This window comes from Xiphias gladius, chromosome 18 (genome assembly GCF_016859285.1).
Source record: "Xiphias gladius isolate SHS-SW01 ecotype Sanya breed wild chromosome 18, ASM1685928v1, whole genome shotgun sequence".
In the NCBI taxonomy this organism is placed as follows: Eukaryota; Metazoa; Chordata; class Actinopteri; order Istiophoriformes; family Xiphiidae; genus Xiphias; species Xiphias gladius.
The window spans coordinates 21,847,490-21,872,432 of NC_053417.1; the positions used below are offsets into that span (position 1 = coordinate 21,847,490).

A 24,943-nucleotide genomic window follows, 5' to 3' on the forward strand; every position below is an offset into this window, starting at 1 on the left:
AACTATGACCAAAGGTGCCTGTGTCTAATCGGGGTTCCGGGACGAATGAGAGAGGAAAGCCTGTGTGTCTGTGTTGACACAAATGGTATCACCGTGGTCCGTGCGAAATGAAAACGGGCATTTTCAATACTTCCCGACATTTCATGGGAAAAATAAAAATCTATCAATCGAATAAATAAGATGAATCGATAATGGCAAATGGCTGGTAGTTGCAGCCCTAGGAGCATGTGAGGGGGAGTATTTTTGTGCAGTTTTGTACGGAAGCGCATTGCGTTCACAAAAGGAAAAAAAAACAAAAATGGAGCCCGTATGTCGTAATTATGACCTACTGTCTCATGAGTACGACATCCTGACCTCGTAATTAATTTCGTAATTAACCTCGTAATTAATCTCCCTACACTTTTCCAAGTGTAAACAAACATAGACTAAAAAACGGGGCTCGCGTTGCAGCCCAGTCCACAGTGTAGCCTAACTCACTGTATCCATGGCAACAATAAACTTCCTGTTTCTTGTAAAAGATTGCATCCGTTCACACAAGTGAAGACTTTTAACGTTTAACTTGACATTTTACATTGTACTTTGTTGACAAAAAAAACAACTTATATTGATATTTAAGCTCTCCATTACATAGATAGCCTATAAGACAAACAATGAATTCAGGTGGCGCCATAATACGTTTCTCTTCTCCAATAGCCATGATTGATAACCACGTTAACCCTTTTTTATTGTAATTAAGAGATCGTGTGTCATTACTACGAGTTAATGTCTCAGTTTGTTTCCTTTTGCGAATGCAATGCGCCTCCGTCGTTTTATGTGGTCGTGACGCTTTTATTCTGAAGTACCCAGACAGGAAGTGATATTGTTTTTGCTGCTGGTGGAAAATAAAGCTGCTTGTGAACCGCAGCGTAACGTTATCCGAAATAGAGGCGTTGCACATCGCACAGTGAGTGACAATTTACTGAGACTGACCAAAAACGAAAAGCAGGTCCAAGGTAGCTCGTTAGAAATCAACCTCGTTTTAATGCGGGGGGGCTTCAGCTTGTTTTTGCTATAAAACAACTTGATAGCAGCGGTGTCATCTCACGGCGCGGCTAACGGTAGCTGTGTTTACATTGCTAGAAACGCTGGGTCATTTGTTCAATGCCGTTTGGTCTATGTGGAGCTTTTAAAATACAAACGTCGATCGACAGCAATGGTTAACTCGTGTTTTAGTTTAGGTGGTTTACCAGTTACCCGAGCAGACATTATAAAATACAGGCGAACCTACGCGACCGTTGCGGGGGAGAGAAGTGGCTTTTCCGGGACTGGCGAAAAAAACATTAACTGTTTTATGTTGTATTGAAATGGTCGACTTGAATGTTTAAAATGTATTTCATGTTTGCCAATTTAAAAAAAAACAAACAAAAAAAAACAGGCATGTAAGCAACTTGGTGGAAAAATCATTCGCCCAAGTAACCTATCTGCCACCATGTGACCCTACAACTTCCTTGAGATGCTTATAACCGTGCAAATTCTTTCCATTCCGTGTTCCCTCAGTTCTATCTCTGATTAGGGAGGGCAGTGATACCATGTGGAAGTCACATGAACCACAAGGATGAGGCATAAACAACAAAGGGGCAGCTTGAGGAGAGAGCCGCTGCACAGTGTCTGCTACAGGGAGGGGGTTTGCTGCTTGTAAGGGCCCTGCACAAGCAGCCCCCGCGTGTCCCCCTTTCCTGATCATATGCAATGAACAGCACTACTCAGCCCCCTGCCGTCATTGATGGGGATGTGGCAGTCAGCTATGTGTTGGTGCCATTTTTTCTCATCACCATCATTGGAATAGCTGCAGCTGTGGTAAGTTGTTGGGCTGTTTGGGCTGGATGGCAAAAGGGCGACTGACACAAAGCTGACTTGCTGAAATAGATATTCAGTGCAAATATTACCATTAACTTATGGCAGAAATAAAAGGCACACTGATAAGTCAGAATTGATTGACCTACATATACACAGTATATGTAATAATCTTCATTTTTTCTATTTCAGGTCATGTATATTCGTAAGAAAAGGAGGTAGGACTTTTAATCTACCCATATTGATTTCATGGCACAATGCTTTTGTGATAAACTTGATTGCGTCACTTCTGTGTCCCAGTGCGATTCATGACATCACGTTTTGATTTTCTTTTATTTTGTCCCTCAGAATTGACAGGCTCCGTCATCAGCTGTTACCAATTTACACGTATGATCCTTCAGAGGAACTTAATGAAGCTGAACAGGAAATGTTGTGGAGAGAAGAGGACACACGGGTATGTTTGAAATGTTTTGTTCCCCGGGGCAGTTTTACCTGTGGGAAAGGTTGTTGTTATGAAATCAGATGGAAATAGCTAGATCATAATTTAGAAAAAAAAAAAAATTTTTTTCTAAGTCAGGTTAATAGGAAAGAAATGTGATATTTCCAGTTGTATGAGATTGGGTAAAGCATGCTAGATCTTACTGCAGCTGACCACATTTTCCACAAAAGATGTTCACTTTCATTTAGAGTTCAGACATATCTACTGTTGCTTTTTGTTCTCACATTGTATTTCGTTTTACCATGTGACTTTCCTTGGTTGAACTATTCACTCTAACAGAACTGTAGTTCCTCAATTGGTTAGTCTCTTCCTCTTCCATATATAGTAGAAACATAGACTTGTGATACAGTAGTAGTAGTATAGTAGAAAGGTTGCACTACTCACTATATGTGCAAGCCTCAAGTCTCTCACAATAGCATTTAGTGGCTAGTTTTAGGATCTCTTCAGTTATTTTCTAAACATGATACACTTTTCTTCTCACACAAGTTGCCATGTTATATAATGGTTAAAAAAAAAAAGTCTTACCTGCCTCTGAAGCTCTCCTGATACTCCTCATGGTAAAATAACTCTAGTTTAGAAATAGCTGAAATAGAAACATAAGGTTATGGCTGGAAAAACGCTACTGAAAAAATAAAATTATTGGCCTGGTTGAGTCCAGTCAAAAATAATGCACTAATCCACGAGAAACACTAGGTGGCAGTATTTCAACGGGCACAGTTGCTCATTAAGTTTTACTCCACAGTTGTGAAAATGTGAAACTGGAAGATCGGTGTTATCATGTCAAGTTCTGTATTGCTTTTAAAAAGCTTTTATTAAAGGGTCAGCTCGCCCAAATCACACCTCTGCTTCTAGATAGTTTTGGTTTAATCTACTGAGGTTTTGTGATATCTGCCCCTGAGTTCTATGCCTCTGCTAATCCAATATAAATGAAGTGAACCGATTTTTTTTGTTTTTTTTTGTTTTGTTTTTTTTGTGGTGCTTAAAAAAAATCAAAAGCAACCTGTCTCTCTGTACCTGTTATTGAGCATTATCCACAGAATACTCTGTCAACACTTTGCTTTGGTAGAAAGTAGTTCCAATGAAAACTGTTCATAGATAGGTCTGTGGATTGGTCCCCTGAATAGACATGTTGCTGTTGAGTTTGTTTGTTTGTTTACTCAGAATTTTTTGTCACTTCTCAAGTGAAGTTTGAGAACTTTAGGTTGAGAAGCCTCATCATAGCTTTATACCACTGGGAATAAGGTGAGGAAATATTTGTGTGTGCGTGTGTGTTTGTGTGAGATCTGGGTGAACTGACCCTTTATCATAGTCACAACAGCTCCACACATCCTAACCGAAAACCATAATACAATCATGGCCGTTAAAAATCGCTGCGCTGAACTAAACCTTGCTCTCATTTTGCATTTCATGTCCTCAGATTGTACAGGGTTGGGCCAGAGGGTATCAACAGCGTCGCCCCCTTCTGGCCAAAGACGTCACGGCATGATAGTAGTAAACCACGGCATCAAACCTTGTCAGCACGGAGATTGCCTTCAGCCACTGAGATCCGTCATTTTCAGAGTCCTGCACAAGACCGTTCCACGTTTGTTTTTCTTTAATACCGTGTGGTGAGCATCAGCGAGAGTCATCATTTTTCTTTTTATGTACAGACTGACTGTTCATTTGGGAGGTTCTGATGCCAATCCTGTATGCCTAACAGATGTGGTTCCTTTATTTATTTGAAATTATTTATTCAGACTTTGTTTTACTGTGGTATTCAGTGACATGACTCAAAGTTTAGAAAGGTGGAATGTATCTAAAGATACAAGTTCTTGTAGGTGTACTTTGTTTCTTAAATGTATAATGTGGGCGACATGTGGCTAGAAGTTGTCCTCCTGTGGGTTGCAGTAGGCCTTCGTATTGACTATAATCTAGAGGCTGTGGTAAGAGTAAGAATGTTCTGCACTGCTTAAAAATCATCACTCCTGCTGTGAGAGCGTTTGTGTTCATTGCCTGGGCCGGTTGTTGTATAGAGGTCGTTTCCATTGCATTAATAACAAATGTGGCTTCTTGGATGAAATACTGTTATGTTCAACAGTCACATTTGTTGACATGAAACATTACAATACCACTCTCAAAAAGAGTTTTAACTTCAAAGCTTTCTATTGAGAAAGTTAGACATAGCTGTTAAAATAAGGGTTTGGTACATTTTCTCTTTCATTTTGAGTCAAAGGGTCTTACACACACTCTTTAGTTTTAATTTGCTCACAGAACTCAACTAGCTGACCGACAAGCCGGATCTTTTTGTGGTTTAGCCAAATCCTATGACTCTTATCAAAGGCATGAAAAGCCAGACGTGGAAATAAATAACGCCAACCTCCTCTCATCCCCAAAATGAGTTGTGACTAGTGCCCTAAATATGTCCTGTCCAGAAGGCATGGCACGAGCACAAATTAACCCCCAGCAGAAGAATCTGTTCAGATGAATGCCTTAGGTCTGACTGTATCAAGCACTCAGGAAAACCTTGCTCTTTTTTTCTTGATGAATTATAACCTGTCCTGACCTTTTATTTGCCTTGCATTTGTGAATGTAAACTAAGAACAGCAGAAAACTGTTAAACTGTCCTTGAAGGAGAATAATGCTCCGTTTAGCTATTCCGTGTATTGTAATGTACAGCTAATGCTCGAAACTTGTGATATTATCAGGTATGACATCTAGAGGTGCTTCAGAATGAGGATGAGCTTATACGTAGGAGTTTTCTTCTGTGGTCACTTCTGGACTTGAAATCTTTAGCCCCAGAACATGCCCCTTGATGCTCCCCAGTCATTCTTACACCTCGCGGCTCATTTTCTATGCATTTATCTAGATTTTTTTTTTTTTTTTCCATATAAAATGAAAAAAAAAAAGTATGAAACAGGCCATTCACTGCTTAAATTGTACAAATGTTTGATCACATGACATTGATTCACACTGGTGTACTTTTCATGGAAGGCTCTGATTTCAGATTTCACATTGAAAAGTCAAAGAACTACTGATGTAAATGTTAATGGCAGCACTGTCATGAAGTTTTACTTTGCAGATTGTTGTACTGTTGTGGCTTTGAGAGTATGGATAAGGTTGATTTAAATGTTGAAGTTGTAAATAAAAGTAATGCAACTTTGTCTTTGTAGTGTAACTCATTATATTAGCCAAGTCTTCCTTACAGAAAATTACCCTACATGTTTTTTTGAGCCTTTGGGCAGATATGTAACACTATGGATACAAGTCAGAAAAATGACAAAGAAAATTCTCTTTATTGACCATTTCTGATACAAATTGTTGTAGGGCACCATAGAAATATAGACATTGTACATTTATATACGGTGTACATTAAAAAGAATGATCCCATCCTATTGAGTTTACAGTATATAAATGAACGGATGCAAGATGTTGGTATGTAGAATGACACTGATATTGTCGAGGGTAGTTGGAGGATGCTGGAGGAGAAAAAAAAAAAAAAAAACCGTAATGACCTTTGTATGACCATTGTATGAGTATGGCGAGGGTGGCTGTGTGTGGTAGTGCCAAACACACGGTGACCAACAGAACAGTTAAGTGGAAAGAGCGCCCAGTCTATCACAAACACACAAACATTTGTCCATGAAAATCTGAACCAACATTTCAGTGCACCAGAAGAGTTTTTTTTTTTTTTAAAAAAAGGATAAAAACACACCTGCTAATCTACCACAGTCAGCGAACACAGTTGTCAAGCTGACAGGTCTCCCTGACTTGCTTCACACATTTAAAACAACCTGTCTGCATGCTCCGGTTTTGAATGAGCCAAGACGTGTTGCTGCGTATGCACAGAATCACACACTTGACATCTTAGATACCTTATTACAGTCAGCTTTTAAAAAAAAAAAAAAAAAAAAAATGTTTTTACACAAACTCTGTAATAATGACATCTTTCCATCTCATGCCAGAGGTTACATTTAAAACAACAGAAAACCAGTTAAATGCAATTATATGGTAAAGTAAGCTGTTGAGTGAGGTATGAAATTCCAGGCCTTGTATCACCTGTTTGCAGTTTTCCGGGTTTCGTAACTGAGGTTGTAGCAGCTTAGGTGTGTGGAAAAACCCAGTTAAGTGGACTGTGACTGCGGGTTCCCTGACACTTAGAAATACACACAAACATCTTTTTTTTTTTTTCCTGTAGCAGACGTCATACAACACACATCTTCAAAAAGACTAAGAAAAGTATATTACTGTACTAAGTGATGACAGAAGGACCAAGCTAGGTGGAGCGGTGAGAGCCAGATGGAATGAAAAAACGTACAGCCCTGTCGGATAGTAGTGCCACCAACTATCCTCTATTACAATCAAACTCCTTGTTTGACCAATTGCAGTTTGCCTTGCGAGTGATTGAGTGAGCGCTTGGAAACTGAGGACCATGTGAAGACAAAGACGCCAATGTAACAGCATTTGTAAAAGCTCCCTGAAGAAATGACACTGATGCTCTCGGCCTAGAACTCTGCCAACCCTATCCTTAAAAACACACATTATACCAAAAAGATGAGTTTTATTATAACATGAAAAGCAGCACACTCATGTTTTTTTTATTTTTTTTTTTAAAACGGTATGTAACCCGAAGGAACAAAACAGTAAGTCTGATCAGACTATTCTGATGACTAATGATACACTTTACATCTCCCCACTACACGCCGAGGACTGAGAAGGAAGTTTGAGAAGCATAACTAAAATCTAAACTGTCCTATGAGGGGGGGTAAAGATGATTCTGCTCTACTGGTGAGACGAGGCGAAAATCAGTTCTGCAGATTAGACATGGGAAGGGAAAAAAAAAAACAAAAACAAAAAACAAAAACATTTCCACCATCAGTTACCTATTCTCATCCTAAACGCTGAAGCTCAACTCCATCTCTAATATGATGCAAAGGACAGGTTAACCACTTCACATGAACAAACACAAAGAAAAAAGAAAAAAAGGGGAGAGAGAGAGAAAAAAAAGAAAAAAAAAGAAGCAAGTATAGGTAAAATTCACCTTTGTCCAGTACAAAACACGGAGAAAAATCTATATGCCCTACCATCTCAGATGCGGGTACAACAAATAAGTAACATTAAGCAGAGAAAATGTCCTACAAACCATCTTTTGGGGAAAAATGGAAACGTCCAGGCTCCTTAGAGCACACCTTTGTCCAGTATAAAAGACTTGTGATAACATGACATGTAGAGAAAAGGGCTGTTACCTTTCATGTAATTCTTAGATCTATGCTTGAGCAAGGTCCATCGTTCTATCCAGTGCTGTTGCATGATATATGTACTGTGTTAACCCTCCTTTTTGGCAAAGAGGGCTTTGTCGTGAACAGTGGTCATGTGGTGGCACTGGTGTTGGAGATACAGCCCAGTTCTGGTTAACAGTAAGTCAGTATGTTGAGTGAGGTAGCATGCGTTGTGAATTACTGGTCCTCTTCCTCCTCCTCCTCCTCCTCAGATGATTCCTGGGACGCCTTTTCTTCCTTCTCCTGCGACAGGAAAAAGAAAAAAAAAAAAAAAAAGAAAAACAAACAGTCAGGCCTCATCTACAACCACACGGAAAAAGCTTCAAGTGCCATCAACGTTCAGCAATAGCTGTCTGTGCTTCATGTCCAAACGTGACCGTTCCTACCTTTTATTAACCCATACCCAAATACCAAACATAAAAAACCATTAAGAGATCTCTTCGATAAACCACTGTGGCATGAACACCACTCCGGGGAAGGGTGAGCCATCTGTAGTGAAAAGTGATTCATACGAGTGGTGAGTCACAATGAGGCATCCTGCTTTTTGCTCTCTTGCCTTTCCTCGTCACACTCACTACTGCTGCCAAACATGTTCATTCATAAAAATGAGAGGGCTAGTTAGGAGGGTAACTTTGGGTCATTCCTTTCTGTGACTAATGCAATCCAGATTTCTTTCAGAGTACGCCCTAACCACTCATGCACATGACAGAATGTTACTACAAGACCGCAATTTCTTCCGAGATTGAACACATGCTTTTCGACCGTTCGAAAATGGTCCGGCAACTTATTTTGGAAAAAAAAAAAAAAAAAAAAAGTCAGTTACACAACATTTGGGTTAAGAACAATCTTTAGGGAGAAAATTGTCAGGCAGGTTCGGATTTCCCTTCCAATAAGAGCAGGCGGAGACCCTGTGCGAACAAAAAGCTTCTCAAAAACGAACACACGAGAACCGAAATAGCTGTGATGAGTAAAAATGTCTCGTCCGAGGGGAAGGAGGGAGGCAGGGGAATTAGGAAAATGAAATTTCGCCCTGCAGACAGTCATACCAATCATAATTCAATTGGGAGAGGAATGGTTTGACAAATCTGAGCACTGATGTTACTGTGTTTGTCCAAGGATTCTTATCTTACCTCCTTCTTGGGTCTTCCCCTGCGTTTTCCCCCTGCAGATGGGGGTGCTGTTGCCTTCTGTGAAATAAAGTAGTATAAAAGTTAATAGGGCTATGGGTGGGGCCCCAACAATGCATTTTGCTGTGATCTTCATGCTCAGTGACCTAATGATCTGCTCAGTTAAAGCCAGGCCTTTTTTTTTTTTGGCAAAGGGAAAAAAACAAAAAAAACAAAAAAATCAGTGCAAAACCTGTGGTATAAATCGTTCTTATTTCCACAGAGCTCTGCCTCTAGCTGCCTGCAGATGGCAGTAGCACCTCTGCAATGAGACAGATGGAGAGGGGGCATTGGGTTCATTGGCTATTATCTGGAAGGCCGACAGGAACTGCACACAGGGCACTCCAGTTCGCTGGCCACCTGGTCTGAGGCTCAGAGACAGCTGGTGGAACTGAGCGGAGACACAAACCCTCCGCAGCTCGGCCCTCGCTGCGAAACCTATAGCATACGCGTATGCGCGTCGCACTCTCCCTCCCTCTATCTCCCTTTCCCATACATAGCAGCGAAGACAGAGCGCACGGGGGAGCTGCAGGGTTGGGGCGAGGGAGAAAAATCAGTTGTTGCTATGGAGACGACAGGCAGAGAAGAACTAGGGCTGTGTGCTGGGTGGGGGCGGAGGGGTGCTTAGTGTCAGCTTGGAAACAGTCTTGCGGCCTCTGCACCTGCACCGCACTGTGCATGACAAGCTGCAGGAAGCTGGAGGACAGGAAGTACAGACTGAGGATCACTCAAAGAAGAAGAAGAAAAAAAAAAAAAATTTAAGGCACCAAACCAAGGTCTTTACAATGGGGGAAACCCTAGCCAGGCTATTTCTGACACCAGGAGGGGAAGCAGCAAAACTGCAGCCAACCAATATATCACAAGTTACAGCAGGACATCCTTTAAAGAGGATGAGGTTAGCTACCGTTATAACGTTCAACAACCAAAAAGAAAAATCGGGGGGTCGAGAGAAATGGAATGCCCGCCAGAGGAGATGGGACGACAAACGCCACGTGCAGTGTCACTGTGAGGCCGCGTCTGTCTTTCTCGGCCCCCGGCGTCATCCGGTTCGGGATGCAAGTTAGCGTTCTGCTGAAATCACGATGATCATGATGTGTCAACGTGCGAAAACAGGCCCGGAGGCAGCATTGGCTTACTTTGCCCTTGCCGGTTGTCTTGTTTTTGCTGCCCTTCGGCCGTCCTCTGGGCCTCTTTGGAGTAGGGGACCCACTTGGTTCCTGACAAATCAAGAATAAAAGTTAGCACACCACAAAAACCCTTTTTTTTTTCCATTTTTCAGCATTTAGTATTCAAAATAACACGGGGATGGATACGCTTCTACGTGCAAGACTTCATTGGACACCGAAGTTCACTTTTCGAGGGGCAGCACAACTGACGGGCACTTTTAAAGGCTGACAGGTGGTCAGAGTCACAGGCTGCCCCCGTCCGACGTAGAAACAAACTATGACTCCATGAAATGTCCACAAAGACCTACATAAACATCTTCTCAAAAAAAGCACCGACTAAAGCAGCGTCAGGCAGCCACACTGCAATTCAAAAAAGAAAACGGGGGGAATATCTGAGTTGAAATCTAGGGGATTACCATCGACTCAAAAACGCAAGGTAAATTCACTACGAGAGGGGAGCCCCTATTCATATGATAATTTGTGGTTGTAAGCTGCGTCATGGCAGACGCGTCTCCTGTTGCACTTCTAGCGTGTTTACAATTGTAGCTCATAGCAACCAAGCAATTCAACACTAAAAAAGACACTCTGCGCTGAGTGACAGCTGTACGGGCCAGTCCGTCCTCGGGGCTCTGCTGTGTCATCCATTACATGAGAGGCAGGGGTGTGTCCTGAAGTGGGGGTTAACAGCAGTTTAAAGGTGTTGGGTTACAGGTGGCTTACAAACCGGTGAGAGACACAGGAAGTTTGTTGCTGGTGTCTACACTTACACCGAGGGAAAAAGGGGGTGAACAAATGGTCACCAGGCCCCTGTTGCTGCAGCCGTATCAGGATTCTTTGATTTCACTCAGGGCCTGGTTGTATGGCCGGGGGGGGGGGGGGGGCTTAGGACATGGATATGCATGAGCACCTTAGCTGTAATAATAATAATAATAATAATAATAATAATAATAATAATAATAATATCTACCCGAGCATCAGCTGGAACAGATGTGAGCTACCGGTCTGCTTTGACACCTCAAAGTCCCTTCCTCGTTTCAACGCACAGCTCTATTCTGGGTTCGTGTCAGGTTGGGGATATTTCTCGGGACGCGCAAACCCGATTAACGCACTTGAATCCATCAAAACGTGAGAAACGAACTGGCACGACTTACGTCAGAGGTCTTCACCTGGGGCTGCTTGCGGGGTCTTCCACGCCCCCTCTTCTCTGTCGCCTCCTTCTCTTTCGGTGACACTGTCCCCTTGTCGCTCATGTTTGCTTAGCTTCCAGAACCTGGGGGAATAAATCACACCGGTCAGGCTTGCTGCGAGGCGAGGCGTCGAGTTCGCGCGCACGCGCAAACACACACACACACACACACACACACACACACACACACACACACACACACAGAAAACACTCGGGCTATTAAACTCGCTGACCGCAACAACAGACCAAAAAGGACCGTGCTAACCCCGCACCGGTAACGCGTTTAACTCAATTAATCCGCGCTTATTTCCAGGTCTATTCCTGTCTCATCTACGCTCCATTACACAGCCAACGGTGCCACACAAACAAGGGAATGAAACAAACCGGCTCCCATGATATTGCCGGGACTCAGTAGGCGGTCGCAGGCCGCACAAATCTGCAGAGAAAAAAAAAAAAAAAAAACGAAAAAAAAAAAAAAAACTGCTGAACCCGACGCTCCCTTCCCGTACCAGCCATGTTTAGAGGCCCCGTTTGCCGTACTTCTTGTGGCCAATAATCGGGCCTGCGCATGAAACTATCTCGCAGCGTGCCTGCAAGCCGGGGCCACGGAGGGATATCTGCCGACCCACACAATGGCCGGTGTGTGCTAGGTGGGACGTGCGGGCTAAAAAAAAAAAAAAAAGAAAAAAAAAAAAATCCTCGCCTGCACGGGCGCTTGCGCTTTTGCAAGCGAGAGAGAGGTGGATGAGTTCACTCGCGGCGGCCGGAGCCCGGGCCAAGGCAACAAAAGACGGCTTCACATTTAAAGCATGCAGCCCCCCGCTCGCCGGAGCTCCGGCTCCGTAAAATGCACCCGAGAAGAAAAAAAAAAGAAAAATCGCTTCTGGGTTTACCGAGCATGCAAAGTTTCCCTCGCTCACCGTCGCGTTCCTTGCACTCACCTTTATCGTTCCGTTATAACCTCTGCTCTAAATTTAAGACGAAATGTTTCCTTTAAGGCAGGCTGGTTGTACCCGGTTAAAAAGCCTCGCACCGATCTATAGGCTACAGCTTTTATTCGTCAGACAACACACAGCCCGCCCCTTTAAAATCCCAGCTCATGCAGGGTTAAAAAAAACACTTATGAATTAGAAAAGGAAGAGGACAGACTGTAAAAAAAAAAAAAAATGCTGAATATTTTTTTTTTTTTTTTTTTTTTTTTTTTTTTTTTACCAGCAGGTTGAGAAGTTTATTCCAACGGCGTCCTATAAATAGCACGTGCGTCTCCTCTCCTACAGATAAAGGGAAAAAGGGCGCCAGCCAGGAGGAGTTTTGGGGCAATTTAAAGAGCCGCCCTTGAAACACTGGAGGGCGGAGATATGATAAATGGGCCACCAACAGTACAAGAGGAGCCCAGCCCCCCAGCCAGCCACACACACCCACACACACACACACACACACACACACACACGCACACACACCACCTTCCTGGATCCTTTTTATTCCCCAGGTTTGATCCCAAAACACATGTCTAAAAGTTGCAGATTACACTTTCAGTAAAAGGCAAAAAAAAAAAAAAAAAAAAAAAAAGTTAAAAAAAAAAATATTTTTTTTTTAAATTATAGAAATGAATTGTATCTCGTAGTTTATGCATTCGCTCAAAAGTAAATACCTTGGTCTCCAGCGTGTTCCTCAGAGGGAAAGCATGTAAGTCGGCAAAATGTACGTAAAGTATCAAAAGTTATTGCAAAAAGTGCCCAATGTCAGTGTTACAGTATTGTGTCGTACATTTTTGGATTTTACATAGAGATGTATTAATGCGTAACTAGGATTTTGCCGTTGTAGCTGGAGCTAATTTTAACAATGTTATAGACTGTCAAGCGGCTTAATCTATAATAAAGCATATTTTGTTAATTAATCGTATGTTTTTTTATTAACATCTTAAATTGTAAAGTAACTGGTAATTATAATGGTGAGATAAATGTAGTGGAATAAATATTACAACATGTCCCTCTGATATTCCCTCTTTGGAAGAGAAGTATAAGTAAGTAGCATGAAATTAAAGTATCTCATGTACGGTATTTTACTTAAGTAAAAATGCTTTACTGGTATATTACTTAGATTATTTTAAAATGTACCTTTATGTTATAGATACACAGGTATATAAAATATATAATATATATGCTCTTCGAACTTTCTGCAGTTAGTTAGTTAGTTGGTTAAATTTGGTCTCTCTCTGCGAATTTGAATTATTACTGCACAATCTGTCCATTCTCTTCTGGCTGGATGCTTTAGGGTAATTTAGAGCACAAGTTTTTTTGCCCTTTAACCCGTTAAAATGAGGCAATGCCTACTAGCAACCCTACCATCAACGGCTGGATATGTCTATGTGTTATATAATCCAAGGGATCCTTTTGGTAATTTTTGAGAAACGTAAACACAAAACATTTACTTCTACAAATGCAAAGACTGGAGAAATAGTGGGAAAAGTAATCTTTGTAGCAAATGTCCGTTCTTTCCGCTTTCCTGTCCTATCAATTGTCTCATGTCCCCCTATACTTATCTTGTGACCCCTTGGTGGCGTACCGACCCCCAGTTTGTGAACCAGTGTGTTTAGAATCTTTTTGTCTTAGTGTGGTTAAGTTATTTATTTAGATCGGTCTTTATTTATGCCAATAGCTTTAGATGGCTGCTGTGTTGTTGTCGGGAGCGAGGGGATTAGATCTTTTATCCGATTGTTTTAGAAATTTTATCTATGATTTCATAATCACAACTTTCTCTTTTTATGACTTGTGGCATATTTTGTGTTTTCTGTCTTATATCATTTCACCGTTAATGCTGCTTACCTTGGCAAGAATAAATTGACTTTTAATCTTCCAAAATAAGTTTAAAAAAACATTGTCAGTGACACTTTCAATACTCTGGATGGTTGAGTGGAGACAGCGGAGTTCAGCAGAGTTCAGTTTCAGCAGAAAAAAAAAAAAACTTAAATTACATAAAATAAACAGCACTAAAGCAAATAAAGATTACTCTTCTGCTCTTTGCTAATTGCTCACTTGAAATGGCAGCGCAGTTGTTTAATATCTGATCCCTCTGCAGAGCAGGCAGTAACACATAACATGTAGTCTGCAATGGATGTGATTTCAGCTGTAGTGGTTCACTTTAATTTCGGTGAAAGTTCATTCAGCTTCACAATAAAGCCACTCAATTACCCCTTCATAACATTATGTGTAAGTATAAAGTTATTCTCACCCTCAAGTACGAGCGAGTTTACATGCCCCTACACCATAAGACATAATTTAATCCTGATTATGGCTCTAGGTCAGTTAATAAGTAATAAAACTAACTTGTCTACTGCTGCTGCTTCTTTAATTCACACACAGACACACACACACAAATATATATACACACACACACACACACACACACACACACACACACACACACACACACACACACATACACACACATACACATAACCACACACACACACACACACAAACATACATACACATACATACATATATATAGATATATATACATATACACACATATGTATACATATATATACACATATATAGGTGGACTCTTCATGCTGCACCCATCAGGTGTTGGTGTGTCCATATTTGTGTTTTAAATAAATAAACATCTGATGTCTGTTGCATGGGTGTGGTGGATACAGAGGAAACAAGGCGAGATGGTATAGAAACACTCCAAACTGTGCTCTTATCAAACCACCTACTGGTACTTTCACACGAGGCTTTCTGATGTAAATGAAATGCCCATCTGGAGTTGATGGGTCCTCTACTATGCAATGGAAAACAGATACCGAGAATGTAGAGTGACCTGAAAGTGGTCGAAACAGCCAGTGTGCTGTCATCTGTGTGCACTTCACCTCTCCGTGGGTTTTGTCAGGGCTGATCTCAAATGACTTGATGCACCTCAAACACATCAAATTACTTTGTCATCCCAGAACCTTTGTCATCTGGAGATGTTACGCAGATATTAATGCACTGTACGTACATGATGAGAAGAGCGGGAGTTTGGTGAGAAGGGGATCGGATAGGGCATGAATGGAGAGAGCGCTTTTCTCAATGAGTCCAATGTTCTGCTCAGCATGTGCTTGCCTTGCATGCCACCCCCTTCCCTCCCTATTTCTCACTCTATTCACTTCCTTCCTCTCTATCTTCCACAACTACTTCAGCCCCATCCCCCACACCCTCACACATCTCTGCCATACCCAGCCCCTCAGTATGTGGACGGAGACAGGGAAATAGGTCCACTGTGTGTGTGTGTGCGTGTGTGTGTGTGTGTGTGTGTGTGTGTGTGTGTGTGTGTTTGTGTGAGGAATGTTGTCCTTCTCAACCACTGGCACCACCTGGAGACGGATGAGGGGACTGGATAATGTGACTAATCAGTGACGATGCAAAACAAATGTTAGCATTTTACATTTACTTGTGAAGCAAAACAGTTGCTTACGAATATTGTAAAATTACTGCATATACTTTGAAATTGATAACAGACCACAATGACTTTTTATCCTATCTTATACACTAATTTGACAGTTTATTAGGTACACCTAAGTTAAAACCAATGCAGTCAAATACAACAGTCCTGCATTAAATCCTACCCTCAGGAAGGTTATAATGTTCAGTTTTTGTTGCAGCTGTTTTAGAGAGGTGCTGATTGAACTGTATGTTCATTTTGGAGGTCGCAGTTACGGTGCGGTTGAATTGTATCGCATTATAAGGAGAGCTGTTTCTGTTATTTAGCCTACCCCCATTGATATAAAAGTGGTGGACAAAACAATAGAAACACTTGTCAGTATGAAGCTATGCAATTCAATGGCACCACAACTGCAGCCTCTAAAAGGATCACACATTTGAATCAACACCCCTCTAAAACATTTTCAACAAAAACTGAACATTAAAACTGTCATGAAAGTAGGATTTATTGCAGGACCTTTGTATTAGACTGCATTATTTTTAGCTAGGTGTACCTCATAAGATGATGATTTAGGGTAAATCGAGAGGATGGTCCTGAAATTTGAGACCATGATTTTGCAAATTCATATAAAACAATTTTAATGCTCTCCCGGAGCAGCTCTCATCATTTGATATTTTATTTGCTCAACTTTGATGATCCCCAACAAGCATGAAATGCTGAAAGGAACTGAAGAATATCAATATACAGCTAGGAGGATATAGCCATGACAGCAATTTGAGAACAAAACACTGTTGTGCACGTCACTTTCAAGGACAAATTCATTTTAAAAGGTTGGAATTGAGCTTCGTTGACTTACATAATAGGCATCTTATCAAAAAATTTGCAAATCCTGGTGAAATGTGGTCAACATTTTAATGAAATTCCCTTCTCAAGTAATACTCCAACTGTTTTTTTCCACTCAGTATGGTCACTTTATTAAGCTCTAGAATTTTGAGGGATGACATTTTTTTAATACTTATGTCGGGATCATCAAATACATTTACTTTAGTTTGTAAGTATTTGCAGATTTAAGTGATGGTAAATCAAAACACTGCTCCTTATCCCAGACTTAGATACATGCATTTTTGCTGTATTGGAATGACCCGATCTTCACCACAAAAAATAAAAATAAATAAAACAAAATAAACCCATGAAACAAACCGGTGAGTCAGATTGAATTTAAATGGTAATCAAATCTTACAAGGGACAAACACTTCCACATCAGACGCCCTCTTCAGAGCCGTCTCCTGGCCCATGAACTCTGCAGCAGCTCAGGGCAGACAGAATCCTATTAACCATTGGGAGGAGGGGGGGTTCTTGGCCAACTTTGGCATGCTCACCCCTCCCCCCACCTATGTCCTCCTGCCCTTTTTTTCCCCTCCTCCTATATGCTCATCTGTCCTTCCCTCTAGCACGCTCTCTCGCTCATTCTAGCAATCCATTTTTAGGCGCTGTGTAAACCGCAAAAGTGCAGCAGCCAAACCAACTAACAGATGTGGACAAAACATCCTATTCCTGCCTGTGCTTGGGTTTCCCCCTGCTTGTGCTGCTGTTGGCCCTGGATGAGCCCGAACATGACTAACACACACATACGCACACGCCACTCACATCCTCCCTCTTTTGCTCCAAAGAGGAGAGGAAGAAAAAAAAAAAAAAAAAAAAGAGGGAGAAAGGAGTAGGAGAGAGGGACAGAGAGAAAATCTGATGGGAGGGGAGAGGAAAAGTGTAGGAGCCGTTGAAAGGCAAGGTGGGCGGAGATGGGAATACGTGTGTGGGTGTGTTTTATACTTCTGAGAGGGGGCGGATGGAGGTTAGTGGGCGGGGGATGGGGCCCGGCTGATTCAGTCGGCTCATGAGTAGTATCTGACTCACACAAACACAGGAAGTAGCGCGTGCGGCTTGTTTAGTGAACACAGCACTGTATTTACGTGATCCTCCTATATGCAGGGAAAAATGGGAGCTCTTAAACTACCTATTTTCACCTCCGTGCGTCGGTCGCTGAGTCAACACTCAGCTCCCCTTTTCAAATAGTTTCATTTCCACATCCTGAAATTTTTGGGCAGAGATGTAGCGGGTGCATCAGTCATACTGTGACTCAAGCCTGTGAAATTTTTCTGAGATTGAAAACAGTGCCATATTAGAAACTTCCTCTCGCAACAAAAGCCTTAACGTGTCAATAGGTCTCCCTTTTTATGTTGTATTTTTTATTTATTTTGTTTTCTTTTTTATATTTGTTGTTCAATGAGAATCAATCTGCATTGAAGCTTTGAAAATATATACTTCTTATGATCATCAAATCCTTTTCATCACATCAAGTCCAATCAGTTATCCAACTACAAAAGGATCCTCTGTCTGTCTTTCTGTCTGTCCTTTCATTTTCTTGCCAACCGCTCACCCAACCGACTTCAGACTTCACGTGTGTATTGTTAAGGACCCAAGGAAGTGCAATGTCAACTCTTTTTGGATGAGCGGTTCGCAAGGAATATAAAAAGAGAAACATGAAATGACAGTTGGTTAGGGCTGGGATGACACATCCACGTCATCGATTAGGACGACGGCCGTCGCAAAGATGGCTGCTCCCAGTCAACGCATGGATTCTACGGAGAACAAGCTGCAGCAACAAAACCCCACACAGGATCATCTGAAGCGTGGGGGGATTTTAGACAGAGACCCAAACTCTGCAAGTTGGAAATGAATCCTCACAGCACTACAAATGCTGTGCGTGGTCATTTGAAGCAAAGGATCCCGGAGCGACGGCAAGACTGCACTGTTTTGTTTTCTTTTCATCCTCACCCAATCCATGTCACACCCAAGCTAAGTTTTGAGTCAAGTTATTCAGTAAAAATACTGATTCTCCAGTTCAGGGAAAGGGTTGCTATGACACACAGATTCAATTCATCTACGTGCACTTGCCAATTCATTCGGTACACCTAGATAAAACTGTGTTCCTAATATTTTTGTCAACCTTAATTCATATAAATGGGATGGACAAAATATTAGAAACACCTCTCGGTATAACCCACTACAGTTGAACAGCATCACAAATTACAGCCTCCAAAATGACCATTAAAATAAATCAACATCCTCTTAAACAAGAGTCAATAAAAGCTGATCATTATAATCCACTTGAATGGAGGATTTATTGCAGGCCTGTATTATACTGCGTTAGTTTTTATCTAGGTGTACTTAATAAATAGGCAAGTGAGTGTATGTATCACAGCAATCCTTTTTTGTGGAATTTGTGGTCCAGTATTTTCTGATCAGTTATCTGACAAATAGAGTATATCATTATTATTAATAATATCATAACACAGTAGTGACGTGGGAATTAGATGATGCTGATTAGATGATTGGATAAAATATTGAACTGTTAATGAGATAACAAGCGTGTTTTGAACGAGCACTGCACTAGTCTGTCTGAACGTAAGGAAACTAACACACGCACTTTGCACAGAGATAGGAACGACACAAGGTGGCAGTGTCTACAAAGATTTCTCATCTTGCTTTTAAAAAATATGGACAACAATGTTGCCTGACAATATCAGGTTACCCAAGTTTTGGGATTTTACATCAAAGCTGTGTAATAAAATATCTCTTTGTATTTAACACAATATCTAAATATTGCTGTTATACTGTTGATCAGGGCTCGTAGTGTCATTGATAATCAGTGTTGAGAGGATATTTTTTCAAAAAGTGGAAGTCTGTTCTTGGAATGAAAGGCCAGATTTGATTATTTGGTAAACCACATTGATCTCATTTTTAGAGGTAATAAATTGGGTCCATTGCTTGTCAGCACAGCACACATCAGATTTCTGTCATGGCTGCATTCATGCGGAAACAGGAAGTGTTTGTGGTCTGGGTGTGATTTTCTCCCAAGGAAAATGCATATTAAAGGTGGTTTGCCCCTGTTTAAGCAGATTTGAGAAGAACATACTGTACTTGTATGACAGGGTCTTTACGTATGGCTCTATGCTACTTTACGTTGGTACCAATATAACGTGAAAAGAGCTGAGATAAGCCCAGGGTACATTTTAGTCTCTGGTAACATAACTTAAGTCTGAGAGTCAGGAGCGGGAAAAGCCCTGTTCATTCCTGTGAAAATATTGTCTTTGACTATCATCTGAAAATATTTTTACAAATAATTTCCAGTAAATAACCACATAAACACTGTCCTCTGGACATTACGGGGGCCTTTGACAGGAAGTGGAAGGAAGAAGTCCAAGGTTTTAAAACAGTAGAATAACACCAATGATCGGAACCCACGACAGGCACTTACGAACTTCTGACCACAATTCTGAACAGCCGCCTCCACAAACGACGCCCTGAACACGGCCCGGTCGGATTCCGTGTCCGCGAACCTCCCCCGGGATACGCAAAACGTTCTTCGCCTCAGCCATGCGGCCCCAGGCCCTCACTACAAGTTTGGGTTTTACCAGGTCTGTCTGGCAGCCTCCACCTCCACCACCTGATCCAACTCACCGCCAGGTCGTGGTCAGTTGACAGCTCTGCTCCTCTCTTTACCCGAGTGTCCTAGACATATGGCCAAATATCTGATGATACAACCACAAAAGTGACATTCAGTGGCCAACGGTACTTTAAATCAGTGCAGGACTATCGGTGTCCTGGCTCCTGTTTTGACCCCTGGCTGCACCTGCGGAGGGATTTCTCTCTTCGAATTTTCTCTGCCAAAGCTTCTTCCACTTTTCCTTTGGTGTATGGATTTCAGTGGGAGTTTTTCCTTTGTCTTCTCAGAGAGTGTGGGCTGGGTCAGGAGCTGTCGACACCGCGGGTGCGTACCACCAACTGTGACATGTGATACCTGAGAAAAAAGAATAGAAAATAAAAAATACATTAAAAAGGAATTCCAACACAGCAATGATTTCTTTCACATGATGACTTATGATTTGTTTAGCCTGTATCTGCTGTAAATGACCAAATGTGTTAGTTTCTCTGCACTCACTTCACTGTAATGAGCACATGACCTGACATGAGTCAGTGAAATCGAGAACTCAAGTCACAGTGTCTGCACCATGACACGTAGACTGTCTATCTGCGCTGTCAATGGGCTTGTTATGGTATTGCGAGTGCAGACCCCTTTCTTTCAAAATTGTGTTGATTAACTGGTCCATACTACTTAAATACTAGCCGGACCAATGGAGTTTATATCTTCTTATAAACTAGCCCCAGTTTGTGCCTATCATGTGTTAACATATATCGAATCAAAAAGGTAACCATCAGTTTCTCAAACAATAATAACTTATAATAACAATTAACCGGTGATGTCTGTCTTTTAAAAACACCTATATTTATCCGAAGGTATTTCCAGAAACCCCTAAAGACTCTTTAAAAGCTGATTTTCCGATTTCCAGTTTTCACTGAGCACCAGGGACCAGCTTGTATTTTGACAGTACTAGGCAGAAGGTATTTGCTCAAGCACAAAACAGCAGAAAACAATTGGACGTGGAATTTGTCACTGATCTTATGTAGAGGAGGTCTAAAAGCAAAACAGCTGAGATACACTGGGATACTTTCCAGCCCCTTCTACCCTTCTGTGCTTTGTAAATACACTTCTCTCTCTTCTGGCAGGAGTATAGGCCTCTCTCAATATACTAAATATACTATATACCAGTAGTATATAATTGCCAAGAATCATGCATACAGTGGAGCTTTTGCATTACAAAATATTCAAAACACACATCACGTTGGCTTGATCATTGTTTGCATTAAAATCTATTCATCCCTGAAGGAAAACTCTCATTGCTCGGTGCCTCTACGGAGAGGTCAGAAGTTAGGGTCAGCTACAGTGCAACACTCTTCAATCTGATCTTTATCGCAACGGCTTTATGAAATATGTAATATTCACATTCTTTTAAATCTGGACTACACACACTATCCTGTGTGGATTCATCAACATAGATGTATTTTTTGTTTTAGAGGCTTCGTTTCCTAAAGATTATATATTATCTATTACATAGGTACCTGTAGATGAGTATTTCTTTATCTTGGCAGACACAGGGAAGTCTTCTCTCTTTACCAATAGGTGGGAGTCAGAGTTTAAATTTGGAAATTAATACTGAGGCCAACACCATGTGACGTCTCTGAGCAATGTCACCATCTTGTGGACATACTTGCACATGAACAGTACTTTTTTCATTGTCTGTAAAACATTATTGCTTATTTACACGTCAGAGGAAAATCAAAGTAGAGGTAGCACCTCTGCTCCTCGTTCTGCCAACCACCCACTAAGAACAGATTTTCCCTGGAGACACGCCTCTCTGCTGAAGTGTCACCGTGTTGTAAATCATGCCTCGGCTCTGGTTGTCAAGGATGTCGGCTGCCGGCCAAGCACGTTGGTGATGAAGCCCGGCAGAGGGTGGTCTCACCCAGAGAAAAAACCGCTCAGCATGGATTCCTCACCTGAAACTCATGGGCACCAGGTTTGCTGTCACAAAGGAATAAAGACAATGCAGTACACATGCTTCAATTATGTAGTCAACTAGATCCATTGTATGGAAATATGTTTCCCAGACAATCCATCCAGACAAAACAAACTATTAATAGCCCTTGGAAATTGCTGTTAATTTCTAAATGTGTTATATATATGTGATTAAGGCTATTCCAAGGGGCACAGTTTTACTGCTAGCGCCCCCATTTCCTCATTAATTCTAATAAAATATAGTGCACATAGAGTCCACATTTTGCGGTGTGATTTAAAGCTTGCCCTCTGCAAATGACAATTAGGGGCAGCGGAATTAAGTTACCGCTTAATTCAACTGACCCTCATGAAGTCTGAATCCAACTAAAGCAGAGAAGGCAAAGGAGCTCTGTCACTCTGACAGATGAGCGTATGTTCAGAGCGGTTGGGAGTGGAAATAGATGAGAGTCACCTTGGTGACGGTGCATCTGGAGTTTTAGAATTCACGCTACCCCGCTCTGTCTTACCTGATTGATCAAAAGGGAAGGGGCCCGCCTGCCCATTTTTGGCCTGTCACATCCCTGTATGGCAGCTGCAGTCCCAAGAGGAAGCGCCCGTCCCGAGCTACATCTGTGCTGGCTACTTACCGAGGCGATCTGTGCTGAGTTTTATCACTCTTTTTCATTTCCATCGGGAATGGAAAGTAGATTCTCTCGGCAGAGTGCTGATGTGATGACCATAACAACAAATAAGAGCCAGACTTTACAGCTGGGGATAAAAGGTTTACAAACTCCTCGACAACACTGGTGCCAGGCTCGGCCACAGAGTTGAGTCACTCCAGCATTTGTCTTATTGATTGCATTTTGACTGGCATTCCCCTGTCAGCCAAACTGGAAAGAGGGCACTCTTGCCTCTCGACCAGAGTAAACACAATTCTTATGGACAAATGGTTGCCGGATAGTGACATTTTAAGAATATCACCAAAAACTTAGAGGAAAGGAACACATTCAGCTTACATTGTTTTCTACACAATCTGTGCACTAGAATTACATTTAAAGGAGTACTCCAGTGATTTAGTATTTCACTTCCAAAAAGTCTGGGGACTCACAGGAGATTTTTTTTAAAGAAATGGTCGAAATTGAAGCAGCAGAGAGAAAGCTGAGTCTTTAGAAAGGGTCAAGCTCCAAAACCATTTCACACTTCCCATAATGCAACTCAGTGGTGTCTTTCACTGATGAAATCATCAGTGTTGTTGATTTGATTTTTGACTACAGAAAGCTCCTCCCGATCCATGGAAAACAATATAAAAGTGTTTTAATAGGCCGAGTGGTACCTATGATGAGTAAACCAAGCATCATTTGCAAAACAGGTGAAGTGCTCCTTTTCACACATAATTAAAAGAGTACTGATTTAGCATGAACTCCTATATCAATGTCAGACTCATGATGGATAGTTTAAGAAAAAGCATAAAAAACGGATGCAGCAGAGATGTCGGCTTTTTTATTCCGTGCATTCTTCTTCCTTGTCAAACAATGGTACCCACGTAACCCACAATGCAATCCAATGCGCAGCCGAATCTTAATTGAAGTTTAAGTCGGGTGTTTTTTCTGCTGGTAGTGGCTGATGTAGACAAAAGCAGCTAGCCTCAACCAGAGATGAGGAGCAGGCTACAAGGGTCTGTTAAGATCACTTTCTTTTTAACTCCCACTCCACTCCCAGATTTTTTTTTTCAAACTTGTAGTCTCTTCAGCCCCAATGGAAGCTGACTCAAGTGACATCTTTTGAGGCAGGTAATCAGATTTCAAGCACCTGCCTCTGACGCCAAAAAAGGCTTAATACAACTTTTTTTTTTCACACAATCAGTAGTAGTCCCCAAGACCTGCAAAAAGAGTCTGATTCGTAAAAAATCAGTGGTGTTTCCCTTTAAACCATATGATGCATTAATCTGGTAAAGAACACATCCATTTCTTTGTCCTTCTTCAGTGTCTAGACAGTTTATAAAAAGGGGAGGATTTAGACAAGTAGAGGGTACCTGGAGCCTGCAATCCAGCTGTTGTAGCTGGGAAGTACCATGGCGGTGTCGGGAGTAATATCAGTTGACAGATCCCCTCTCTGACACCAGGATGTCCGTCTCTGGCCTTGACCACATCACAGTGTTCAGTATCCCGTGTAAGCGGGTGTCAGGTAGCAGCCTATTGATGAATGATTAGAGTTGCTGAAGATGGACTGTGGCGCTGCCACCCACGGGGGTCTAGGTGAGATGGATGGGCACATTTGTAATGCAGAGGGGGCCCCACAGCTGCATTAACTATTAAACTGTGGTTATCTCGGGGTAATGGCGCGCCAGCAGCACTGAAACAAACTACAGCAAGGGAAGGTGTATTCCTAATGTTGATGTATGGGCCCTGCCTCTGTAGATTATAGGGTCCATTCTCCTATGATTATCTGTGAGTTGTCACATATGGTGGGAACAGGGAAATGAATGGAAACAATGTAATCTGGCATTAAACTGTTGTATGGACAACACATTGCAGTATATGATGGATGCCTGACATCACAGGAGCAATAATTACACACTTAACTCTAATTTAAAGGAATGCTACACGTTTACACTCTAAACTAAATTGAAAAAAAATGTGTTTGAATGTTTAAACCCTTAGTGTCAAGTGCTATTGGCTTTTGCGTTTAGTTTACTAAATGATTCAATTAAAACTATTCACAGTTGGTAACTCTAGATGTAAAGGAGTTCTTTGTCTTAACCACACACTCACACCGTACTCTGCTCAGTGCGACCATATTCCCGACCTCGAATAAAATGCTGTAGAAAAGCTTGGCACAGGGGCTCGGCTTGCCAACAAGCCTGAAATGATGTAGTTACCGCCGGTCTGCCTCGCAGCAGGGCCAATAAATAAAACAGAGACCCATGAAGTGGGTCGCGCAGCAAATGTCTAAAGGGCAT

The 24,943-nt window shown here is 41.7% G+C and overlaps 2 protein-coding genes across 6 annotated transcripts; one reads left to right on the top strand and one right to left on the bottom strand.

Moving 5' to 3' along the window:
• Nucleotides 1-841: 841 nt before the first annotated feature.
• Nucleotides 842-5,472, top strand: smim29 (small integral membrane protein 29). Of its 2 annotated transcripts, none has more exons than XM_040154037.1 (5): nt 842-943; nt 1,537-1,836; nt 2,026-2,051; nt 2,182-2,287; nt 3,750-5,472. In XM_040154037.1, the coding sequence occupies exons 2-5, from the start codon at nt 1,729-1,731 to the stop codon at nt 3,816-3,818; spliced, it is 309 nt and encodes a 102-aa protein (XP_040009971.1). In that variant the 5' UTR covers nt 842-943; nt 1,537-1,728; the 3' UTR covers nt 3,819-5,472. The 2 variants fall into 2 exon arrangements, with proteins under 2 accessions (XP_040009971.1, XP_040009972.1); XM_040154038.1 differs by having other exon boundaries at nt 923-992.
• A 1,382-nt stretch (nt 5,473-6,854) lies between these two features.
• hmga1a (high mobility group AT-hook 1a) lies at nt 6,855-12,426 on the bottom strand. 4 transcript variants are annotated; one of them, XM_040151735.1, is made up of 5 exons: nt 12,318-12,426; nt 11,071-11,189; nt 9,890-9,970; nt 8,718-8,774; nt 6,855-7,830 (listed from the first exon to the last, which is right to left on the bottom strand). In XM_040151735.1, the coding sequence occupies exons 2-5, from the start codon at nt 11,167-11,169 to the stop codon at nt 7,765-7,767; spliced, it is 303 nt and encodes a 100-aa protein (XP_040007669.1). In that variant the 5' UTR covers nt 11,170-11,189; nt 12,318-12,426; the 3' UTR covers nt 6,855-7,764. The 4 variants fall into 4 exon arrangements, with proteins under 4 accessions (XP_040007669.1, XP_040007668.1, XP_040007672.1 ...); XM_040151734.1 differs by lacking the exon at nt 12,318-12,426 and adding an exon at nt 12,047-12,177; XM_040151738.1 differs by lacking the exon at nt 12,318-12,426 and adding an exon at nt 11,999-12,042.
• Between the last annotated feature and the right edge of the window lie 12,517 nt (nt 12,427-24,943).

Excerpts from the sequence above, each read along its gene's own strand:
- smim29 (XM_040154037.1), top strand. The coding sequence starts at position 1,729 with ATGAACAGCACTACTCAGCCCCCTGCCGTCATTGATGGGGATGTGGCA. Across the intron at positions 1,837-2,025 it reads TTGGAATAGCTGCAGCTGTG|GTCATGTATATTCGTAAGAA; the intron begins GTAAGTTGTTGG and ends TTTCTATTTCAG. Across the intron at positions 2,052-2,181 it reads TATATTCGTAAGAAAAGGAG|AATTGACAGGCTCCGTCATC; the intron begins GTAGGACTTTTA and ends TTTGTCCCTCAG.
- hmga1a (XM_040151735.1), bottom strand. The coding sequence starts at position 11,169 with ATGAGCGACAAGGGGACAGTGTCACCGAAAGAGAAGGAGGCGACAGAG. Across the intron at positions 9,971-11,070 it reads CCCAGGTGAAGACCTCTGAC|GAACCAAGTGGGTCCCCTAC; the intron begins GTAAGTCGTGCC and ends TTGATTTGTCAG. Across the intron at positions 7,831-8,717 it reads GGGGAAGACCCAAGAAGGAG|GAGAAGGAAGAAAAGGCGTC; the intron begins GTAAGATAAGAA and ends TTCCTGTCGCAG.